At 40.4% G+C, this 25,026-nt stretch overlaps 1 protein-coding gene across 3 annotated transcripts in view; it reads left to right on the plus strand.

Moving 5' to 3' along the window:
• Window positions 1–25,026, plus strand: part of LOC6033233 (phosphatidylcholine:ceramide cholinephosphotransferase 1) — a 43,862-nt gene extending 18,836 nt beyond the window's left edge. The window contains exons 1-4 of one of the 3 annotated variants that reach the window (XM_038252014.1): window positions 6,301–7,190; window positions 22,888–23,587; window positions 23,649–23,827; window positions 23,886–25,026. In XM_038252014.1, coding sequence (XP_038107942.1) covers window positions 7,089–7,190; window positions 22,888–23,587; window positions 23,649–23,827; window positions 23,886–24,041 — 1,137 coding nt within the window. In that variant the 5' untranslated portion in view covers window positions 6,301–7,088 and the 3' untranslated portion in view covers window positions 24,042–25,026. Of the gene's footprint in view, window positions 1–6,300; window positions 7,191–9,721; window positions 9,878–22,887; window positions 23,588–23,648; window positions 23,828–23,885 lie in introns of those variants that run through there. The other 2 variants (XM_038252015.1, XM_038252016.1) reach the window with 2 other exon arrangements.

Consider the following 25,026-nt stretch of genomic DNA (forward strand, 5'->3'; position numbering starts at 1 on the left):
GCGCGTTTTCAATTACCACCGCACGTAGTAAAAAAAATTACACCTTTATCCCCGTCGCCACTTAATATAACCGGGGAAAGACGTTAAAGTGTGATTTGCGGAGCAGAAAAAAAGCGAGTTGTTAACAGTTCGAGTATCAGCGTAGAAAGAGGCCGAATAGAGCACAAGCTCGTTTATTTAAGGTAAGTTAGAGAACGCGCGTTACATGTATTTGTGCTGTCATTTGACTAGTACTCAAACGAGGGGTACTCAACAGTAACATAAACAGAATCTCTGCCATCAGCAGTCTCTGTTTATATAGCCCTGTCAACCTGTCAAACAAAAGACTACATGAACCTCGTGACGGAAAAAAAGCAACATGAACAAAGCGCCATGTACATTCGGCGAAGAAAACCGAATTTTTTACCAAAAGCTTAATTTCAAGACTGTTTCATACAGAGTAACAAAACACTGCCTCCAAATTGCCCGTTCCATAATTGTAGAATGTTATTGTGCCTCCCACAACTGTGGAACACCTGAATTTTAACTTTTTTTTCACAAAAAAGTTATCAGACCATGTATAAAACATCACTAAGCTTGAGTTTCATTGGTTTCAGTGTGTGAAAAAATTATTTTGTTACAAATATCTGGAGTTTTTTTTTTGAAAAGGTCCTATAAACCAAATTTTCATTTTTTGCTTTTTGGGTGTTTTTAGAACCGCCTTGAGTCAGGGGTATTCAAAAACACCCAAGAAGCAAAAAATGAAAATTTGGTTTATAGGACCTTATCAAAAAAAACTCCAGATATGTACTCCTGGAGAGATCCATAGTTTGTTTACGTCCGTAAGAAAAAAAGTGTTCCGAACTTGTGGGTGAAAGTTCTTCTTGAAAAACTTGATATAAAAGTGGAAATTTGCAGTTGTTCGATACAGCATTCGAAAGATCGCAAGAAAAGCTTTCAAATGAAGGTAAAAGCGAATCATTAACTTCAATTATCGATTTTCCATGATTTTTTTAACATTGGCCGATCTATAAACTGTTCCGAACATGAGGGATGACTGTATATATTGTTCTTGTAGCAGTTTATGCATACACAAAGTCGAAAAATAATGGAATTTTTGGCTCTTTTGAAATGCTAATCTTGATCTAACTTTTTTTTTAATAATGTTTTCGAAAAACCGGAAAATTTCACGAATGTTTCATATTTTAACACTGAAAGTCGGACCATTAGTTGTACATACAATTTTTGTAAACACAAAAAAAAGTTGCAACCGACGGCACTCAAACCCAGCACCAACAGTAAGGACTGGCGCCTTAGCCCACTCGGCCATCAAACCGTTGAAAATATGGAAGGATAAACGCATATATGAGCTTGACATTTCGGTCAAGTAGGTTTCCCATACTGATGGGCTACATTTTTCAGGGCGTAAAATTACATAAAATTGCATAAAATAATGCAATATTTATTTTACACCCAGCACTTTTACATGCAGCTGGATTACTACATTTTAAGCTGTTTATTTTTTTTAAGAGTGGGCAAACATGTGCACTAATTTTATAAAATGATTAACTGCGACTTTTTTTAAGTTACCTTAAAAATGGCTATAAATTTAGAAACTGTGCACTTTATCAAAATTTCACGAAAATACTTTTTGATTGCAAATTTGATTTTACATCAAAAAATGAAGTTAAACATTTTTTGCGACCAACATCTGTATTTTTTTTTTAAATCATTATTGATTCAAACATACATAACTCGGTAAAAGATTTTTTGCACAACCTGGAAATTTCTGAAAACTTGGCATTTGATGTCCTCTAAAACATATCAAAAAATAAAAATATAAAAAACGGTGTTTTTTTTGCAAAACAAGTTTTTGTGACAAAAAGTTAAAAAATCACCAAATTTTGTTTACCAAGTATAATTTTTTTCAGTGTAGTCCTTATTCATAGACACGAAGACACCAAATCGATCAGAAAATTCCTTCATAAGATACAGATTTTTGAATTTTCATAAATAATTTTTATCCATACAAAGCTGCCAAATTTTAATGGAAAATTATATGGACAAACTAATGATGCAAAATGGCTTCTTTGGGCATACCGAAGGCACCAAAAAAGTTTCAGCCGGATATAAAAAAATACAAAAAAATCGAATGACAGAAATCTGAGAGAATTGCTCATCTATATTTGATAAATATTTGACCTCCAATAAAAAGAATCGAACCAAATTTACCAGGAAACCCCGATACGACCGAAAATAAATCTTTTCTTTGTACAATTCTGCCGTTCTACGCATTATTGTCTCATGTCATTTTTGGACGATTCTGACTTTTTATCATTTTTAAGCCTAATTTTACGTATATTTTCAGAAAAAAAAACATAAAATCTAGTACTTTGTTGAGAAAATCATTGAAAACCACACCAAGTCTGTTTGTCCCATCGTTGAACTTCTACGCATAATTGTCCCACCAAGTATTTTCTGTCACGGAATCATGAGTTTTAAGAAGCATTTCATCTTTTTTACTTGTTTAGCTGTAAGAGGATTAAAAAAAGGGCGATAAAATGTTAACCGGGTTGATTAGGGACCCACGGGACAATTATGCGTAGAAACACAGAAATCGATCGAAAAATTTCAATCACGTTTTTCTCAGTAGCCCAGAATTTGTCATGGAAATACAGCAACACATTGCCCGGATACGATTTTGAGCAATAAACAATGCAACACATGGATTATTTAATAAATAAGCTGTTTATTACCCAATAGGTTCCGAAATAGTAGTTTATGCAACATGATGCAAAAAGAGGATTTTTTCAGCACGAGTCGTACATTTATCCAACGAGGTTTACCGAGTTGGATAAATACGTCGAGTGCTGAAAAAATCAAGTTTTGCAACGAGTTCCATACAACATTTTTTGCAATTCCGAAAAACACCCATTGAGAGAAATTTAAGTAAAATTTTCTTGTATTTTGTCAATAAATCGTTTAAATCAAAAATATGTTGAAAAGTGTTACTTTTCGAAACAAGTGCTGAAAAGTTCAACTTTTCAGCACTCATTTCAGTGCTGAAAAGTAGAACTTTTCAGCATTTATTTTGAAAAGTGTTGCTTTGCTTTGCTTTTATTTTTGGTACAGAAAAGTAGGCTATTTCGTCGTTCAAGAATGACAGGAAAAGTAAGTAGTTTCACGACGGAATTGCAAAAAATATTTTTTCATTCCTCTGCCGAATTACACGATTACATTTTAAAAACAATCACATTGTAGAGAACAGTTTTCTGAACAAGTTTCTTAAAAAAGTATCAGTTTTGGTTCATTATAAGCAGAGATATGCACAATTTCCTAAAATAAATAGTGACTTTCTCCAAAATTTCTTAATTTAATTCTCTTTCACATGATGATGATGATCACCCACTGGGCTACATGGCTTGGTTTTGGTTTTAAAAGTAGTGACCACGAGTTACCATTTCTGAAAATATTTTTTTTAAATTCAAAATTTGCTATAAAATTGTGTTTTTAGTTGGTTGGTCAAAGTCAAACCAAAAAGTGACGAATTGTCACTTTTTACAGGGCGCTCACGTAAACTATCAAAACAAACGTTTGGTAATATGCGTAAACTCCGTGTAAAATGGGGGTTTAAACTAAAAAGTGACCCCGTTCGTTTGAGTGTATAAGAGACAAATAATTATAAGAATATTTGATCCCTGGTTGCTGAGATACAGCGGCTAATAGAAAAAGAAACAGGAAAAAATAAATGTTCTAAGTCTCACTCAAACAACCCTTCATTTTCCAATGCCGACGTCTCATCAAATAATGGTCCGATTTTCAATGTTATTTTTTTAAGTTAATTTTATAGAATATTCGTGTACATTGTACATTCGTGTACAGACTCGATTATCTGATAGCTTCGAAAAAATTTCACCTCGGATAATCGAATCAACGCTCTCCAAATTGTCTTATTTTTGATTGTCGAACTGAAGTATCACCCATAAACTACTCTAAAATAATTGAGAACAATTAAATCCAAGATAGCGACCAATGATGATGACATATAGAAAAATGCATTTTTTAATCTAAAATATTCAAATTTGACTAAAATTGGGCCTCAGAACTCAAATTTGATGGTAACAGCAAACAATTTTTTTTTGGTCGTGATTCAATTATCCGAAGTATCATACAAACCTTCGGATAATCGAACTTTGTATAATCGAAACTTCGGATAATCGAGTCTGTACTGTACATCAAACAATTATTGTTACGTTATCCACATAAATATGCAAGTCAACATCGTTAAAAATACCCACAGTTGGGTAGATTCCATTGCGGAGAAAAACCTACAAACTTCACACCGCAAACTCTCGGCCTTCAGAATTCATTCCATCGGTTAGATTGGTCGTTAACGGCTAAACAATCTGAATCACTTTACACGTTCAGTGGCTTGCTTCCCCCGCCAGATTTATGAATCATCTTCTCGCGCCTTGACTTCGCCACAATCTTCTCGTACGCAACAGGTCAATGATGACGAGTCACGCTAGTTGAGTGCAATTGTACTTAACTTACATTACCTACAAGTTTCAGAAAACGTTCCGAGGAGATCTTGAGGTAAACGTGGGAGTACGTTTGTTTTTCCAACTTATCTAGAAAAAGTAATGATCTAATTCTGTGATCGTAATTCTTCAGATTCTTCAGCAAAAATATTCAATACAGGTCGCAGTTGCAATCTTAAGCATTGCAATTGTAATACCCCGATTTGTCATCGATAGTTGGCGTGCAAAGCTATTTATCTTCCGCGAATTCCATCCAGGAATGTTAATTACAACGCTCTCCACATTCCGTGCCCAGAGTGAACGCGTGAAGAAACTTTGATACGTTTGTTTTTATTTCTCAATCCGATCGGATCGGTTCCAGTTGGATAACAACCACCCCACGCGGACGTGATTTCAGAACGCGACCGGTTGAATTGAATTCAATTAGACAGCTCTCTCAATAAAATACGCGTCCAAGATGCCATCGCGATGTGTTGTGTCGATCTTTAGAGGAGTGTTGAAAACAAGTCAATTGAAGGCTATTTTTTTACAAAGTTATTGATTGATTTTATTATAAATTGGTATTTTGGCATCTGGCCAGGCTTTCCGAGTTAGATAAATACGACAAGTGCTGGAAACATCGAACTTTTTAGCGAGCTACATCCACAACAACAATTTTGAAAGGTAACATTTTGATTATTTTCTTCATACCAAGGTTTACGATTATGCTTGTGTCACATTGAGGTCATTGCTTTATTTTGTCAAGTATTTGTTTTTATTTAGAAACATTAGAAAGTAGCTCACACATAAACCTCCTCAAAGTTTATGTTCGCAGACCGTTTTGGGGTGGCTCACTGCCATGTTTACGATCTGTTTTCGCCCAAACCAACTGTTGTTTGAAGAAGCATTTATCTACCATAAACGAACTGCCGAATGAACCTCTAGACGTTTCTTGGAATTGGCCAAAGCGGTGCTAAAATCGGCGAGAAAAAAAAAGTTTATTTTCCCCTCTATTTACTCGCCGCCTCGAGTTTATGTGCACCGAAAACGCGCGCGCTCTCGGTCAATCAATTTACGACTGGCAGCGAATTTTCGATATCAACATGTAAACAATTTCGAACTGAGAGTCCTTCCATTGCATTCTGAAACGGTGCACAGCTGTTGTGCCGATTCGCGCTATAAACATTGCCATAATGGCGGCGAGCTGTCAAACCGAACAAGGGGTCGCCTAAAACAACAACACACACCTGACTCGCTCGCTGAGAACTTTCAAAAAACATCGTAAAATCGGAAACGCGTGAAAAAACGTACGCACGACGGGGTTGTTGTATTTCTTTTTTTCAGTTTCTTTTTGCCGCCTTCTCGAAACTTCGCGTTGGAATGTTGTTTTTGTTTTGAATGGTTTCCTCCTCTCTCTCTCTCGTTCTCTTTTGGGTGGTGGTGAGAGCGCGGAACTGTTATAACTTGTCGTTGTATTGTTGAGAAGGTTCGATAGTTCTCGATGCCTGGGGCAAACCTCCAGTTTAGATCTATTTTACAAAAATGTCTTATAATGAGTTACAATAATCCCAAAAGAGTTATTCACCCTTTTATGGCATCCCCGCCATTATGGCTACCTGTCATCGCGACCAGTCCAATTCGCCGCTTACTTGGTTTTGCACGGTCCGATTACTCATGCTCGCTCATCTCTCGCCGCTTCTTCGAGTTGTTTGAGCGGAATTGTGTACGTCATCAACGTTGTCTGTTTCTCGGTTCCTCTGTACCGACGACGAGCTCGACGGCCAAGACGCAATCAGTCGTAACCATTGCCTCGTCCGGAGCGGTAGCACGGGCCCCTTTCCGACTGTGACCGGCAAATTAATAATAGTTTAATTTTCTCGTTTGAAGCCCGTAATCATCGCCGCGGCCTGCTTTGTTGTGCTAATTATTCATGATCTTTATTTTTGTTTTGAATCAGTTGTGAGATCAGCGTGTCGTGCTTGGACGATTTTGACTGATTGGAGTTCTTACCCGTGCGTACTTCCGGTTACCTCGAGAGACGTTATAAGTCTTCGGAACCTGCTCGAACCGTGTTGTGAAACCTTCGACGGCCCTACGTCAGGTTGGGTCCGCTTTGAATGAGCGTGTTTTGCTCGCCAAAATACGATATCTTCGACACAGTCTGGTCTCTGTGTCATTGATCAGAACAAGGTATCGAGTTTCGTCTTCACAGCTTGCTTTGGTCTATGCTGTTGTAGTCTGTGTAGCTGTGCGCAAAGGAAAGTAAAGTGCAACGAACGCTGAAGTAAAGTAAAGCAAAGCAAGCCGTGCAGAGCGATCGTGTGAATGCCTGCTTGGAGCTAACGAGTCAAGAAGAAGCACTCAAAGTGCGTGTCTGCGGAATTCGGGAAAGGTAGCCGACGCGGACTGACGGACGGCCTTTAGTGGAATTAGTGGAATTGAGTCAGCCGCCCCTGTTTGGCTCAATGTTTGAAAGCTGCCAGCGTTGAATTGATGATTCACAGAAGTCCGAACGAGGAAAGTCAGTGCAGTTAAGCATTTGAGGGATTCACGCAGACTGCTGGGTTGTGAAATCACGAAACACGAAGAATGTCCATCAACTATGTGTACAAAGTGAAGAAAGGAATACACAAAGTGATCTACGACAAGCTGTACTTCAACTGTTCCACGTTCAGAAAGATGCATTACGAAGTGAGTATTACATGCGATGATTACGCAAAAGGACCCTCGGTTTCCTGGGTGGCGAATAAAGGGAAATATAAAAACGATCGAGACTGATCAGCAGCAAAAACCGCACAATGAGCGTCGGATTCTAAAAATAAAATAAAAAAGTCCAACGTAGAAACTTGGCTCAGTAGATTAGCTGCGGCGAAGATCGTCAGACACAGTTGTGTTTTGAGAAGAAGGGACGGAATCTGTTGGCATCGGTCGGCGAGACACACTTCAGCTCGCTTGATGAAACGAATTAGAGGTGGATAATGTAAGGGCCCTCACCGTTGGGGCAGGTTTTTTTTTCGTTGGTGGGACTAGAACTGGATTTATAGACGCAATAAATTTCGAGATTTGGTGTGCGTGGTATTTCAGGAATGTGAGGATGAAACGAGGTTTGAAATCGAAAAATGTTGTTGAAGAATACAGTGGACTCTCTCTGTTTCAATATTGAAGAGACCGTCGAGAACGGGAGATTTCAAATGATAGAACGAAAAAATCAAAGCATGCAGCAATTAAGAAATCAGAAATTTAAAATCGGAGTGCCGACATAACTTTTGTGTCAATTTGGGGTTTTTTTTTGATAATTTAATCAAAAAACTCTCCAGCGACTTCCCACTAATCACCGTTTCCAACCCCCCTTCTTCAACCAGCTGACAAATTGCAACTTCGCGAGAATCGGCTGACGGTGTTACGTAAACAAAACACAACACAGTGCACTGTGTTACGGAAAGTTCTTGGCAAGCGCGCCACAGTTCGCCGCCTCAGTTTAGCACGACCGCCGGGCTTTGTTTATACCGGGGGCAGCATAAACTAACACGTGACTCGGACGTAAACCGGCACCCACGCACCCCCCGTCGGAGGCCAAGCGTTTACACTCGCGAGAACGTTTGAGAAGGTTTTCCCCGTTCTGGCTTTTACAAAGTTTATGGCGGGTTTTGTGCGCTGTGTCATAAATAAAGCAATAATTTAGTAGTTTGGACTTTCTTACTAATTGCAGTGGTTTCGTTCGGATTTTCAAAAGTTGGCTAACTTATCATTGACTCATGATTACAGTGATCACATTCTCTGAAGTTAGTCTTTTGATTTAGCGTGCGCAAACGTCACAAGTTTAAAAGTCAACGCCATTATGGCATAATGACGTAAGGAGAATGACAGTAATCAAAGCTGTTATGGCGTAACGTAAACAAATGCAGGAAGTGCATGAATCGATCACTAAGTGATCGAGTCTTGACGGGTAATTAACGATGCAGTGATAATACTGACACATAGAAAAGTGCAACCAAAGGCGTTAAATCGCACTGTGAATCCATAAAACACTTCCACCTAGTACTGACCTCCATTATGGCGGTCATCAGTTTAAAAGACATGATAATAACAAGACTCGCGCGCGGTGCAACCGTACCCGTGGCACACACATAAGAAGGGTTTACATTATACACACTGATTGGCGACGAGATGATTCTATAAAAAGAGTGAAAAGTAAAGAGAGATAGTGTCTTCCAATTGTACCGGCACAAGCCATGCACGATGGCGGTGGAATATGATTACAACTCTAGTAAAAATATGCGGAAGGTTAACCCCGTTGAATAAACAGCGTTTTGCGTTACAAGCTCAGTGATGCCATCTGGAAGGTTTTTTTCTGGCAGGGTTGCCAATAAACCAAATTTTGAAGATTTCTTAGATCACTTCAACATTTTGAAGGCCAACTTAAAGATCTTTGGATTCTATTAGAAGCTTGGTACTAAACAACAAGTACAAACGGCGTTACCTGCAATGACGTTCTGTTTACTTGAAGCTTTCAAGTATTGGGATGGGCTCCGTCTCTGTCACTAGCAACGAGAAGCGTTTCGCGTCTTGTTTACGACCCAGCTGGGATTGGTCTCGAGTAATGTAAACACATCCGCTGTATACATTTTCCCTTAAGATGGCGCGGCGCGGTGTCGACCGGTGAAAATGTGTAGGGCAAATATTTTGCCCGTCCGGCGCAATTTGCATGCGCGCTCGACAACGACAATGACTTACCCAGACACAAACCGGGTGGTGTTGTTCAGCGTTCCAGAAGGTTCGCAGTAAACTTGAAGGATTGAATTGATCCAAAAAGATAACACACGCTTGACGTTGCCAGTGCCATAATGGCGGCGGTTGCCATAAAAAAGTTGTTTCTGGAAAGTGTTCCCAGCAAAGTTTCAAAGTGTTCGTATATCTTGAAAATCTTATCACAACACAAGTTTCGTCACGCGTGTAAGTGTTTATCAATGTCGGCGCGCTATCTTAACCAAACTAAATCTTGGTGAAACCCAAAACAATGACACACCGCGGCGATAAGCGTAACTTTGCCGCATGTAACGTGTAACGCCGTGTGTGTGTGTGTGACAGTGATTTATCTGGGCTTATTTTTAGGCATCTAAACGTTTGCTTCACACCACATGCATCCCTACACACAAAGGTGGAAGTGTTAATTTCATATCGCGCTTTACACGGACTTACGACTAGTCCAGGATTGCTGCAGTCGCATTCGGTACTTTTGCGCGGACGGTTGTGAGTTTCCGTTGCGGGTTTCGGGCGAGTGTTGTTTTGTCGCGTTATTTCTCGGTATGAAGTTGACGTTTCGGTACTACCGGCCATCCGGAATTCCGTACAACCTGCTGAACTACGTTTTGTGCAAGGCTAGTATTTTTCAATTTAGAATGTAGACTTTTATGTTATTGTGTTCTTATCAAATATGGTTAAATTAAAAAAGTTAATTGCAATCAGTTTAATTTTAAATCGTGCGTTATCAGCTAATCCATTGATCTTCCTCTTGCATTGCGCAGAGGTGTTGATTGATGGATTTTAACGGAGATTTACGTCTGTACATCTGTGGTATCATCTTATCAAATTGACCTTCGGCGGACCTACGAGTACGAGTTACAAGTTTTCTCAATTGAAATTCGTCGCAAGATTATTTACCTACTAGAAAATCTGACGAAGGCTGTACCTTTTTGGGAAACTAACTAACCAAGCATCAACTTATTTGTTCAGCTAGGTACATTACGAGGTTCAGATTCAAATCCAACATCTGTACTTTTTTTTTATTATGTCCTATAAACAAATGTAAACGTTGAGTGTTTCCCTCCTCACACCGTATGTCTATAAAAAAATAATAATACATAAATTCTTTATCGAGGTAAAGATGTTTATGTTTACAGCACGACTCAACAAGTAAAACAAATAAATTGTTTAAAATCACGCAGAAAAATAAGGCATATTTGAATCAACAAAAAGTTTTGTTGATTTGAAAATCATATTTTTTGTCGAATCAACGCTAAACGTCAAAGCAGCTTTTCCAAAACAACAAAAGACTTTTGTGGAATCGAGAAAATCAAGGTTTGTTTCAACGCAAAATCGGCGTTGATTATATTCAACAAAAATTTTGTTGATTCAAACCTCGTACAGGCTGATTCTACAAAACTTTTTTCTGCGTGATACATTTTCCAATTTTTTTTTTGTTTTGTTTTTTAAACTTATGAACCAAAGTGGAAAACCATTTTTTTTATAAAAAAGATGGCTTTCGAATTCCCGTGTTTTTCCTGGTTTTCTCCAAGTAGAAATAAAATTCCCGGCTTGTTTCCTTTTTCACGGATCAAAAAATTTACATAAGTGTGAGGGGGATAAACTCAATGTTTACATTTGTTTATAGGAAAATCACCTTCCTCCTTATGAAAGCATTTCAAGCAAAACAATGTAAAAGGACCGAAGCCGAAGTGTAAACAAAGACCCTATCCTGCTCACGCCAGTTGATATTTACATTAGGAACCGGCAAGATAGACTCTTTGTTTACACTTCGGCTTCGGCCCTATTACAATGTTTTGCTAGATTTTGAGCTGACATCGAGTAATCGATAGCTCAGTAGAATGTGAGCAAGCAAGTTTCTTGCAAAAGTTTAGCAAATAAGTTGTTTATGCATGAGCATGGTTGACTGCCAATGAGCTGCTACCTACTCCGTTATTGACAGATCAGCTGAAGTTAAACAATGAATCAACAATGAACCAACCATCCGTCCACTGTTTAACCTCTGATGATCCCTACTTTATTAGTCAATACCGGCGCCTTCCCAAAAAGCCTGCAGTTCAAGAAAAGGGAGGAATGTTAGTCCGATAGTTGAAGTTGCAGACTCATCAAGCACACAGATTTTCGCTATAAACCTGTTGACACCGCATGAAACCGTTGAATCCACAGCATCTCCTTCAAGCATCACGGGATTAATATTTTTTTAATAGGATAAGGTATTGCCTTTTCGATGCTTCCCGAGCTACGATGCTATGGGGAAGACGTAACACATATTCACTCGACGTCGAGCCCTCCGAGCTACGAAGCTATGGGAAGGTCTTTTTCAACACAAAAACACTCGCGCACCACGCAACGTTCTTGCTGTATCAAATAATTTTGCAACGCGACAACCCCAACGAACTCCACCATCATCGTGCACTCCAATCTTCTTTTCTTTCTGTAAACCGGATAAGGTATTGGTTTTCGATGCCTCCCGAGCTACGATGCTATGGGGAGGACTTTCATAGTGGACACGTCGGCGAGCCTTCCGAGCAACGATGTTATGGGAAGGTATTTCTTGTTACCATACAAGAACACTCACACACAGTTATTTTTATATCTAATAAACTATTAACTCGACGAACCAAAATGTCAGTGTGTCTTTCGATAAACGATTAAATAGAAATGACCTTTTTATCGTGAAAATTTTACGCATTGTTCGAAAAATTAATGCACAATTCGCCCGACGCCGTGCCTTCTGATCAACGAAGATATAGGAAGGGCTTTTAAAATCACGAAATAATTATCGTAATGTTAATTAAAGCATGAAAAAACAGCGATTACTTTAAAAAAGGACGCTCGAGACACGAATAAGTTGATTAAATCAAGGGTCCTGATTGCTCAAAATCAACCACTCCATTCGCGAGCACAAATAGCAGGCGACGCGATACTGCCCAGATGAATTCCTACCGTTTGTCACTTTTAAACCATTCGCTCCCGAACACTCTCTTTTCTACTCTCCTTCTCTCTCTGATCGGCTCAGTCTCCGAACGGCTCAGGCAGGCCGAACGTCGCCGATCACTCTGAACTGAAAACATTTTTTCTCTGATGCGCTGCGTTATACTCATTGATTTGGGTTGCCTAAAATCAATGTAATCAATTAAATTGTGCATTTATTTTGATTTCATAACATTATAGACACCATAAAAGAAATTTCCACCAAGAAAAAATCAAATTGATGGCAAACTGAGGGCGTGGAGACAAAAAGACTGCCGCGCTGGCATTTTGTGAGAGTGGCTTTTCGCTGAGCATGGTAGTGTGTGAGTGTCGTCGAGCGACGGAGTAGACAAATATTATCACGATGCACAGTGGGCGAAATGGAACCCAAAATCGGACTTAATTGAACGCGGCTGGTTCCCTGTTATGAATAATAGTGTTTCTTATGTAAAAAAATCCGGGGAATCGATTGGTGATGGTTTCATCCACCGCACGAAACGGCAAAGGGTCCATTTTGCCCCAATTCCCCATTTTTTAACATTTTTTCTTGAAAATCGGTCTGTATTTAGAGCGGAGGCTTTATGCGGCCTTCCAAAATGCACTTAACTTATGTGAAAATGTCCCAGGAATCCAGTAAAAATAACCACTTGCACCGCAAAAATCATCTAGGGTCCATTTAACCCCAATTCCGCTATAAAAGCATTTTTGACCGTTTTCAAATGTTAGGTCAGATTTTAAAAATCTGAAAATATTTTTATCGTAAAGATCAGACAATTTTACATAAGAATGATGATTTGCACTTGAAAGTTTGACACATTTATGTTGATTAAAATAAAAATTATGTAAAAGGCAGTTTATTCTGCGTTTGAGAAAATTGGCCCAAAACTGATTCTTCAATCTTTTTATTTAGTTTAATTTCTATATCAACATAAATGTGTCAAACTATCAAGTGCAAATCGTCATTTTTATGTAAAATTGTCTGATCTTTACGAAAAAAATATTTTCAGATTTTAAAATCTGACCTAACATTTGAAAACGGCCAAAATGCTTTATAATGGGTTAAATGGACCTAGATGATTTTTGCTGCAAGTTATTTTACTGGATTCCTGGGACATTTTCACATCAGTTAAGTGCATTTTGAAGGCCGCATAAAGCCTCCGCTCTAAATACAGACCGATTTTCAAAAAAATGTTAAAAATGGGAATTGGGGCAAATGGACCGCCGTTTCGTGCGGTGGATGAAACCATCACCAATCGATTCCCCGGATTTTTTTACATAAGAAACACTATTATTCATAACAGGGAACCAGCCGCGTTCAATTAAGTCCGATTTTGGGTTCCATTTCGCCCACTGTGCGATGTATTTGTTCGCTGAGTGAACAGTTCGGGCCACTCGCTAGCTGCTTGCGAGTATCATTCGCTCATGAATGCTAGCGGGTTGGAATAGAGGAGAAATGCAACTCGCGACAAAATTTTGAGGCTAGGAATTTTGACAGGTATGATTTTCATAAAGTATTCGCCTCCTTTTCTCTCCCACAGAAAACTGGGGACAATGTAGCTGTCAAACTAGGCGAAAATGTTAAAGTCACTCACAAAATGAACTTTGAGTGATTTGAGTTCATTTCTGACGTCACGATTTTCTCCTCTATAGAGGAGAAAAGCAACTCGCGACAAAATTTTGAGGCTAGGAATTTTGACAGGTATGATTTTCATAAAGTATTCGCCTCCTTTTCTCTCCCACAGAAAACCTGGGAACGAGGTAGCTGTCAAACTAGGCCAAAATGTTAAAGTCACTCACAAAATGAACTTTGAGTGATTTGAGTTCATTTCTGACGTCACGATTTTTTCCTCTATAGAGGAGAAAATCGTGACAAAATGTTAAAGTCACTCACAAAATGAACTTTGAGTGATTTGAGTTCATTTCTGACGTCACGATTTTTTCCTCTATAGAGGAGAAAATCGTGACATCAGAAATGAACTCAAATCACTCAAAGTTCATTTTGTGAGTGACTTTAACATTTTGGCCTAGTTTGACAGCTACCTCGTTCCCAGGTTTTCTGTGGGAGAGAAAAGGAGGCGAATACTTTATGAAAATCATACCTGTCAAAATTCCTAGCCTCAAAATTTTGTCGCGAGTTGCTTTTCTCCTCTATAGGCGACGAATGGATAGGCGATGAGTGAGTGGTTTCCGTTCAATGAACCGAAAATCAGGACCCTTGGATGAAATAGTTAAAAACGGCAAATTGGATGGAAATAGGACCGCATTTTTGACCTGTCAAACATAGGAGAATTTCCCGCACAACAAGAATTCTACAATCACTTTACATAGACAATTGCACTAAGCTTAGAAATTTGAATCAATCGAAATGAATCTGATCTTCTACAATGGAAAAGTAATCCAATAGGGTCCTAAAGCCCTGTGTTACTACACCACAATATTCCTTTAATTGGTCGCAGTGGTATTACTGCGGGCGTCAATAATTGGGTCCTAAAATGAAGCTTAGATTGCTGATATTATTGTTTACAGCGATAAAGCTTATTTTTCTGAGTACAATGACCCTTTGTACGACCACAAAGAGTTTAAAATGGATTTTTAAATCAATTTTGAAAAATTAACCTCGCGGTCCTTCTTGACAGAAAAGCTCCTACTTGACAGCTCGTTCCAAGGGGACCATAGTTGATCCATCGAAAAAATGTTGTCTTGTCAAAAAAAATTTTTGCGTTAAAATGAAAAAAAGTGATCAGAAATGGTTTTTAATCGTGTTTTATACCGTTGTACATAAAAATTGACATAGGGCTTTAGTACCCAATTAGAGTTCACGCGCGGTGATACCACCGCAAGATATTAATAATGGTCGCATGACAACCGCAGAACAAATGTTTGGCTGTTGTCAAAGGTTGCCTTGAGTTTTCAGCTGACTTTTTGAAAAATATTCAAAACAAACCAAGTTGACAGTTAAATCAACGCAGAATTTCAGTTCAACTTGCTGATTTTTACACTGCGGTAGTTAGGCGGAAATAATCTCCTGTCACTCCCAGTTAAGTAGAAACGTGATTTTATCTCGCAATAAGCAATATTATGGCTCGACAAAAAAAAGGCCTAATGTCAATTTTTATGTACAATGGTAAAAAACACGATTGAAAACCATTTCTGAAAAAATAAATTGTCAAGACAACATTTTTTCCGATGGATCAACTATGGTCCTTTTGGAACGAACTGTCAAGTAGGACCATTTCTGTGTAGGTCGAAAAGAGTCAAAACGCCGTAAGACCACCGTGCCCTCTGGCACTAATTCTTGTTTTTCTTCAAATTGGGTCCTAAAATGAAGCCTAGATTGCTGATATTATTGTTTACAGCGATAAAGTTTATTTTTCTGAGTACAATGACCTTTTGTACGACCACAAAGAGTTTAAAATGGATTTTTAAATCAATTTTGAAAAATTAGGGCTTTAGTACCCAATTGAAGCAAAATGCAATTTTTAATTTAGGGCTCTTGAAGGACATGTAGATGAACAACCTCAAACATTTTTGAAATTGGTTTTTTGCTAGTAGGTCGAATACCGATGCAAAAAGGGCCAAAATATGAAAATTTGGTTTTTTGGACCTAAAACAACAAAAATGGAAAAGTAAAAAGGTAAACAAAATGAAGGACAGTAAAAACAAATTGCCACCCATCATGGCACTTGTCATCATAATAAACTTTACAACAGGGCGGCAATAAACTATCCAAAACTTCACACAACCCTTCCGAAGCAAGTGTTATCAAGTGGCTGTTTTCGTTACATTGATTCATCATCATCAAAGCCGCTTATCTCACGTGTGTGTCTCCGTGTCTGCCACTCAATTATTAAGTGTGACAAATAGATTCGACCTTTTATTGTGGAACACTCGAACACTCGGTCTTATCTTCTGGCTCTCAATTGAGAAGAGCGCTTGTATTACACGAAAGATTCTGAAGAGGGCGTCGCTACCGCCCAAGTTGGACTCTTCACTTGCTGTTTACCTTGTTTAAAAGTTGTGATATCTCAGACTAAATATGCGTAACATTTTCACACTGGTGTGATAACGAAGCCCGCTGCTCTGCTGACGAAATCAGAGTGTAAATTTATCACAGAAATAAAAACAACTTTTTAGTGCCAGCAAACGGGCGAAGATGGCGAAGATCGGCCCGGCTTTGATCTCGTTGTCTGTGACGGAAATTGTAAAACAAAAGAAAACTGTAAACGAGGTGCAAGGTGCATTTCGCTAATGAAATTGAACACATTTTCAACGCGCGGGTGATGAACAATCGCTTCCAGTTACGATAAGAACGATAATTATCGAGAGGGATAGAGGGAGTCACGCGAAGGAATAATAAAGCAGCCATTATGGCGATGTGTCATGCTTGCGTAGCGTAGCGATTTTATAGCAGTTGATTTTTATGGCATCGCCTCGACCTTGCTCCGGAAAATTTGGTGATCAGTCACACGTGAACATAAACGTGTTTGAATAATTGAATTTAATTTAAAGAGTCACGCAAGCTTTTCGTCATGCTTCAGTTGAGAATAACAACATTAAAAACATATTGAAAATTCAACCATAATTTTGCAAATCACTTGCCAAATGATGTCTAGGGAAGATACAATGTCTCGCGAAATGGTTTGCACAATTAATTTACGACCATCTTTCAACCCTAGTCTCCAAACAGGAACAAAAAAGTGCCATTTTAACGAGCTTTTAAACGAAAAGTATCGCCTTGTGCCCATAAATAACAATTTCCAGGCGCTGGAGAGTCATCGCGCGCCTTGCAATGTTCGTGTGGGGTGCGCGCAAAATTGTTTGCAATCAATTTCAATCGCGCGCGCAAGGAATGTTGTATCTGGAAGGTGCGCGCTCAACCTTATCAGTCCGAGTTGATAACGTGTGTGTGTGAACGTCAGTAAAACGGAGATGCATTTTCCTTTTGAACGAAGACGTCAACGAGTTTTGAAGCGAGAATGTTGCTCTAGTCCGGAGAGTTTGCTTTTTAAATTGAATAATTTTGCCTTGACGGACAAATCACGTGGCTTTTGGTAATCTCCGTTGGTAGCCTTAGAGTAATTTCATGGAATTTACTAAACCTTGATACCGTTTGAACTTTGTACGATGGATGCGTGCGAATCTAAAGATAACATAAATATTCACAACCGTTTACGTTTAGAGTTTGTTTGCTGATTACCGCAGCGTTCAAACGCTGCTACCTTAATACCTCAAAAAAGTGTTGATAAGAAATGGGCCACTTTTCCATTTCGTGAGTCGCAAATGACTCACCTCCAACAGACGAAACAATTTCTCTTGAAGATTAGTGAATATATTATGTTTTAGAACAGACAACGCATTCAACACGATTTACGATTATTCAGATTAAAAAATAACAAACTTACAGCACATCGATGTCGCCCAGGATGGGCTGAAACAGACTGGCCGGAAGCGGAACATGCACCGGATATGCTTCCACCTCCTCCTCCGAGCCACCATTTTCCTTCGTTTGCTCCGGCGTCACCTGTTGTGCCTTCTTCTTGCGCGACTTCTTGGGACCCGCCGGCTTCCGGCTGGGTGCTGCTGCGGGCACCTGAATCCCGCCGTACTCGTCAACGGTGGCGACCGCGCCCGAGTGCCGCACCCGGATGTGCTTCTCGCGGTCTCCCCGCTGCCGGAAGGTCTTCTCGCAGTGGGGGCAAGCGTACGGCTTTTCACCTAAGACAACGGTACCTTTTTTTGGGATGTGTTCAAGAACATGAAGTCTTACAAACCTGAATGGATCCGCTGGTGGTTTTTGAGGGCATCGGCCCGGTAGAACCGCTTGCCGCACTCGTCGCAGCCGTAACGGCGCTCGCCGCGGTGGATCAACCGGTGCTGGTAGTAAACGGACCCGGTCAGGAAGCGTTTGTCGCACAGCTCGCAGTGATACGGACGCTCTCCGGTGTGGCACTTGCGAATGTGGTCCTTCAGGTCGGGCCGGATCGTGAAGCTTCGGTTGCAGCCCACCTCCGGACACTTGAAGGGTCGAACGCCGTTGTGGAAGCGCAAGTGCTGCCAGAGGTGGCTGGACTGGGTGTACGTCTTGCCGCACAACTCGCATAGGTAAGGACGGGTCGTGGACGAATCCGGCGGACTGTTGGGCGAGGCGATTGCCGTGGACGAGGTCGTTTTTCCCGACGGTTGACGACGACCCAGCGTAGTCGGCTTCTTCGGAGTGTGAAGTTCGGTGTGATGCGAAATCAGCATGTCCGCGTTATCGAACGTCACCGGGCAAAGTTCGCACCCGACGCGAACCATTTCCGAAGCGTCGTGTTCGTCCACCCTCGAAAGCCGCGGAAACAGGTGGAAGCTAGCGTAACGATGCTCGTACAGCGCCAGCAGCGTCTCAAACTGCTGATCGCAAACGTTGCACACGAAGAACCGGGAAAGGGCCGCAAACTGCTCGCTCCAGTGCTCCCGGAAGACGCACTCGTTGTACCGGTGAAACAGCGTGTCCTTCACCGACGGAATCTTGATCTCGCACAGCGTACACTCGTACCCGACCAACGGGTCATGTAGCGCTTCGTGCCGGAACAACGCAGGCAAGTCGGAAAAGTACTTCTCGCAAAACTCGCACTGAAACACGGTCGTCAGGATCACAATCCGGGTGGCCTTCTTCAAGCAGAACCGCTCCTCGCTTATGTAAGTCCCTTCCGGCCGCTCGATTTCGCCCTCCCAGTCGGTCTTCTCCAAGTGCTCCATAAGCTTGTCAACCGAAACGAAAATCATCCCGCACGGCAGACACTTGAGGCAAACCTTGAACGGCTCCCTCGGACCTTCCACCGGTTCCAGCGATTGACCCGGATGACAGTTGGCGAGATGCTTCATCAGTCCGGAAACGTGCACGAACTTGCGCTCGCAGTGGGTGCACTTGTGGCGTTCCTTCAAATCCTCCTTGACGGCTTTTTTACGCTTCCCGGCAACAGTTCCATCGCCGCTTGTACCCTCCAATTTTCCCTTCCGCTTGGTCAGCTTGCGCCACTGCTGGATGTTATCCTCGAGTTGCTGGAAGCACGCATGCCCATCCAGCAAACATCCGGCTCCGGCAGGAGCTGGGGGCGCGTCGCCAACGCCCAACGACGGTTCGATCCGATTCCCTTGCTCGTCGTACTCGCACACATGCTCCTCAAACTGGTCCGGCGTGAAGATCGTGTCACAGTTGGCGCACTTGATGTGGCAACCATCCGGAGCGTCTTCTGGCAGAGAAGAATCCTTCAATCAAAGAAAACCCAAAAATTCGCCAGGAAAACTTACCCGGTTGCTGTTCCTGCTGCTGGTCGGAAAAGTCTGGTGCGTGATTTTCACCCTTCGCAATCAGCTGTTCGGTGTCGTCGGTAGTCTCAGCAGCCATTTTCGCCGGCTCCATTCCCGATGAGAGTGCGTGCGGAAGTGGCAGCAGCAGGCCGAGCAAACCAAGCCAAAGGCGCTCGCTGGTGGCCTCGTGCAAGGTTGCCATGGATACCGAAGCCGGTCAAGGGTGGGCTGAAGTATGGGGGGCGATCGAAATGGCTTGCTGTGATGGTGGTCAAGTTTGTGGAGCAAAATTTGGCGCGCGCGCGCGATTTGTAAACACACGTGTATGTACGCTCAAATTTAACCCATTAAAAAAAAGGAAAAACAGCATACACTCTTCTGCCGTTCTACGCATAATTGTCCCATGTTCTAAAAAGGTGGAACTGAGAAAAACGCGATTGAAATTTTTCGACCGATTTCTGTGTTTCTACCACGCATAATTGTCCCGTGAGTCCCTATTCGCCCTGTGTGTCCCAAATCGTCCCAGTTAGCAGGTTATCACCCTTATTTCGATGCCAACATTTCAAAAAGCATCATGTACAAACCATGCGTTTTGAGAAAAACGCATTTGAATGTTGAGCATCCATTTTCAATTACCATTTTTATATAAAAGCAAAGTAAGATGTTCTAATGATAACAAACGATGAAAAACGTTGCTTTTGTTGATACTTGATCATCCATATTCAATAAAACATTATTTCCGTAATTATATTTGAGAAAAACAAACATAACTTCTTTCGAAATCACCAACGTCGATATCACCCTGCTGTCACTAAGGGGGGCACTTTGTTATGATTCGGTTTTCTTCGCCGAATGTACATGGCGCTTTTTTCATGTTGCTTTTTTTTCGTCACGAGGTTTATGTAGCCTTTTGTTTGACAGGTTGACAGGGCTATATAAGCAGGGACTGCTGATGGCAGAAATTTTGTTTATGTTACTTTATTTAAAATCATGATTTAACAGACTTTACTGAAGTAACTTTTGCTCACTTTTGGTGGAGAGGTAGCTTATTAGAAGTACTTTCAGAATATACAATAACCCAGAAAGTGTCAAAATGTACATGATGCCTTTTGAAATGTTACCGTCGATTTGTGATTCTCTTTCTATACAACTGGTATTTAAACAAGACATAATGCTTAGTAAAACAAATGGTTCCGTGTAAGAAAATACTTGGTGGGACAATTATGCGTAGAAGTTTAACGATGAGACAAACAGACTTGGTGTTGTTTTTAATGAGTTTCCGAACAAAGTACCAGATTTTATGTGTTTTTCTTAAAAGACACATCAGACTAAACTTAAAAATGTCATAAAGTCAAAATCGTCCAAAACTGACATGGGACAATTATGCGTAGAACGTCAGTCTTATTGTTAATAATTTAGTTGAACATACTCAGATATGCGTAAATGGGGCACCAGAGTTATCTAAGTCCGATCTCATGTGCGTAGCATACATACCATCGAGAAATTAAAAGTTGGAGTTAAACTTAACGAAGTGCCATGGTAAACTTCACAGCAACTTCACAGAAAGTTTAACTCTTTGTTGCAGATTTGACAGCTCGATGGGTTTAGCTGGTTGGAACAAAATATAACCTTACTTTTTACCAAGCTTTTTATCGTGTACGTACATCGTAGAAATGGATGAATTTTATTCATTTTTATTTAACTCAAATTTGACAGTATCAAATTTTATAATTTCTGAGTAGATTCGGGATTGATGAAAACGGAGTGATTTTAAATGTGAAAATGCACAATTTGAGTAATTTTGAATAGAAAGACGTACACGCTTATCCTAGGGACCACATTATTTATGAGTAAATCTTTTTAACAAAAATGTCGTTTAGGTCAGCGATTCTCAAAGGAGGTACCGCAAGGGGTACTGGAAGTACCTGATTTACATGGCACAACTCCATATAATAAAAAATCGCCATATTTGTCCATATAATTGTCCATGTCCATATAATTTTCCATACAAATTTGTGAAGGAATTTTCTGATCGATTTGGTGTCTTCGGTAAAGTTGTAGGTATGGATATGGAATACACGGCCAGAGAGAAGGGAATAAATAATAATAATAATAATACTCTTTGACACGGCTACACTAAACGACTATAATACACGATAATTTTTTTTCTGATTTTTTATTTAACTTTTTGTCACTAAAACTTGATTTGCAAAAAAAAAAATCTATCTTTAATTTTTTTCATTTTTTGATATGTTTTAGAGGACATTAAATGCCAACTTTTCAGAAATTTCCAGATTGTGCAAAAAATCTTTGATTGAGTATTTTTTAATCAATACTGATTTTTTTTCAAAAAATCCAAATATTGGTCGATTTCATTTTTCGTTGTAAAATCAAATTTATCAAAATTTCACTAAAGTACTTTTTGATTGCAAAAAAATATATTAAAAATTGAAATTACAAGCCACAAGCCAACATTTGTATAGAAAACGTGTTTTAAAATGCACACAGTTGCTTTCCAATCATTAGTTTTGAAAATATCGAGGTATTGACGGATTTTTTTTTTTCGCAAAAAAAAACTTTTCGTGGGACTGTACATTGGTATTTCATGAAAATTTAAAATGTTTTCAAAGGAGTTCAAACATGCTTAATATGATTATCCAGCTTTTTAAGCAAAAATGGCGTTCGAAATGTCAAAATCACGTAGTGGTACCAACATTGCGAAAAAACTGTGCCATGGCATGACAGCCACATTTTTTGTCTAATGTTGGTGCTACTGCGCGATTTTGACAAATCGGACGTTTTTAACTGGTTTTCAGTTGATTAAACTTTAATTTTCATTAAAATTTTTAAGTTTTCGAAAAAAATATTTTTTTTGCCTTTTGATTCTTCCGGCCAGGGGGGGGAGGAGACATAAACTTTGAAAAATATTTGCAACGGCCTTAAAACAAAAAAAAATTAAGGAAAATAAATTTAAAAAAAATAAATAAAGAAATCAAAAATTTCATTTTTTTTTAATCCTAAAATTTGAAAAAATAAGATTCAAAGATAAAAAAAGAAGTTTTACAATTTAGAGATTCGAAAAAAATAAAAATTGGATTAGCTTTTTTTTTAATATGGCGATCAAAAATTTGGTGTTGTGATGGTGAAGGTGAAGGTGTGAAAAGGATACACTAAATGCGGTGGGCATGCCAGTGTTAAGAATTTAAAAGGCATGCAAATTTGAGGATTTAAGAAAAAAATGTTAAATTTAATAACAAACATTTTTATAAAGTTTAAGTAGTGTATAAAAGCATTTTGGAATCTTTTCAATAAGAAAATGAAATGAAACTTTTTTTCTTTAAAATTGTTCCCTTTCCAGGAGGTCCCCGAAGCGTACGACTACAACGGTCACGCGTATCACCAGCACCACCTTAGCGGCTCCCAGTCGGACGGCAGTGGGGGTGGAACGGGTGGTGGTGGCGGAGGAGGTTGCGCTACCCCTTGCAGCGATGCCGTCATGATCAAAATCGACGTCCCGGTGCCACTGCGGGACGAGCAGCGCTTTCCCAAAGAAATTGGGAAGACCTTCGTGGCGCTGCTGCTTGTGGGGTTCAACCTGTTCCTGGCGACGGTTTCACTGGCCGTGGTCCACGACAAAGTTCCGGACAGAGCGACGTATGGGCCGCTGCCTGACTTCGTGCTGGACAACATCCCCGCGGTTGATTGGGCGCTGGACGTTAGTGAGATTCTGATCATGATCGTGGTCAACTCGTGCGTGCTGTTGATCACCTTCCACAAGCACCGGTTCATCGTAATGCGGCGAGTCTTTTTGCTGATGTCGTTGCTCTACTTCATGCGTTCGATAACCATGTACGTGACGGTGATGCCAATGTCCAACACGACGTACTACTGCAGTCCGAAGGCACCGAACGCCACGGCCGTGATCATCCTCAAACGTGCCTTCCAACTCTTTTCCGGTTTTGGGCTGTCGATCAACGGCAAGCACACCTACTGCGGCGACTACATCTACAGTGGTCACACCGTGACGCTGGTGATGGGCTACCTGATCATAGCCGAGTGTAAGTCGTTGAACTCGACGCCCTTCACAGCCGTTGTAATCTGTTTGTTTTGCTTTTACAGATTCACCAAAGAAGTTCTGGATCGTGCACTGGCTCGCGTGGTGTGCCAGCCTAACCGGAGTTACGATGGTATTGCTGGCCCACGGCCACTACACCATCGACGTTCTGATTGCGTACTACGTGACGACGCGACTGTTCTGGACCTACCACACGCTGGCAAACAACAGTCTGCTGCTGAAGGTGAGAATAAGTTTCCTAACTGACCAAGTCAATGATACTGAAATGTCTCCTATTACAGCAAAACGGCCACAACTACATCGGCCGCGAGTGGTGGTTCTTCATCTTCCGGTACTTTGAGAAGAACGTCCGCGGTCCGCTGCCCATGCAGTACGACTGCCCCTTCCCGATCCCGTGGACCAAGAAGGTTCCGAAGCTGCCCTGCCGGGAGAGCTGATACCGGACGGCGCCGCTCGTAGCAGCACTTCCGGAAGGGCCGACACCGCCGCCACCACCGGAACTAGGACAACCGACGAAAGCCGTCGTCGACGAGGACGGCTCGAGGGCGCAACAACTGGACAATGTGACCTGAACGTGGTCAAAGCTTTAATATTTTTGCTGGGAGGTGCGCGAAGACAACGATGACGACGACAACCACAACGTGGTCCAAAGGCCGGAAGTGTGACGGAGCAAGTCCCGAATTGCCAACAACCAAATTAACAGGCACTAGGCGGCAACAAACCCAAACGCATAAGACTTTATTCGTAGCAACCAGTTTAGCAGATACATAGCTCTTTAATGTTGTTTTAAGCTGTAAAGAGGGTAATTGAAACAAAGTTTAGTTTGATTTTGAACGAAAACTAGAAGTAAGTGTCATTAAAAAAACGCAGATTATTAACAGTTATACAGAGGAACATCATTCGTTGACTAATTTCTAGTCACCTGCAAACAAAATGATGATAGGCCAATTAGGAATAAGTGTAACCGGTGACCGAAAACAAAAATGCGAAGGTCCAAACCCAGAAGCTGCCTTCTTCAAAGTTTAACAGTAACTCTTCTAGAAAACACGAGAAAATATATAAAATTTGTAGCAAAATGTACGAAAAATTGTGATAACCATTAGAAATCAAGTAAACTTTTACTGTAGCTAAGAAAGAATAAACAAAAGACACACGGCGAGAGAAGCGCTCGAAGCACTATTTATTGTGAGTTGTTCCTCCCAAGATATCTAACATTTATTTTTTTGAAACAAGAGGCATATTAGTATTGTAACCTAGAACTACTTTTGTGTGAAAGTGTCTTTGATATCTCTCTTGGAAGCAATCCACAATTTTACTCAACGGCGAAATTTTTTCACACTCTTAATGGGTCCATCTTTTCCTCCTTGTGTGCCTTTACTCTCGAGAGAAATAACAATCAATAAAGTTAAGCGATGAAAGTTA

The sequence above is a fragment of the Culex quinquefasciatus genome, chromosome 2 (genome assembly GCF_015732765.1).
Source record: "Culex quinquefasciatus strain JHB chromosome 2, VPISU_Cqui_1.0_pri_paternal, whole genome shotgun sequence".
Lineage (NCBI taxonomy): Eukaryota > Metazoa > Arthropoda > Insecta > Diptera > Culicidae > Culex > Culex quinquefasciatus.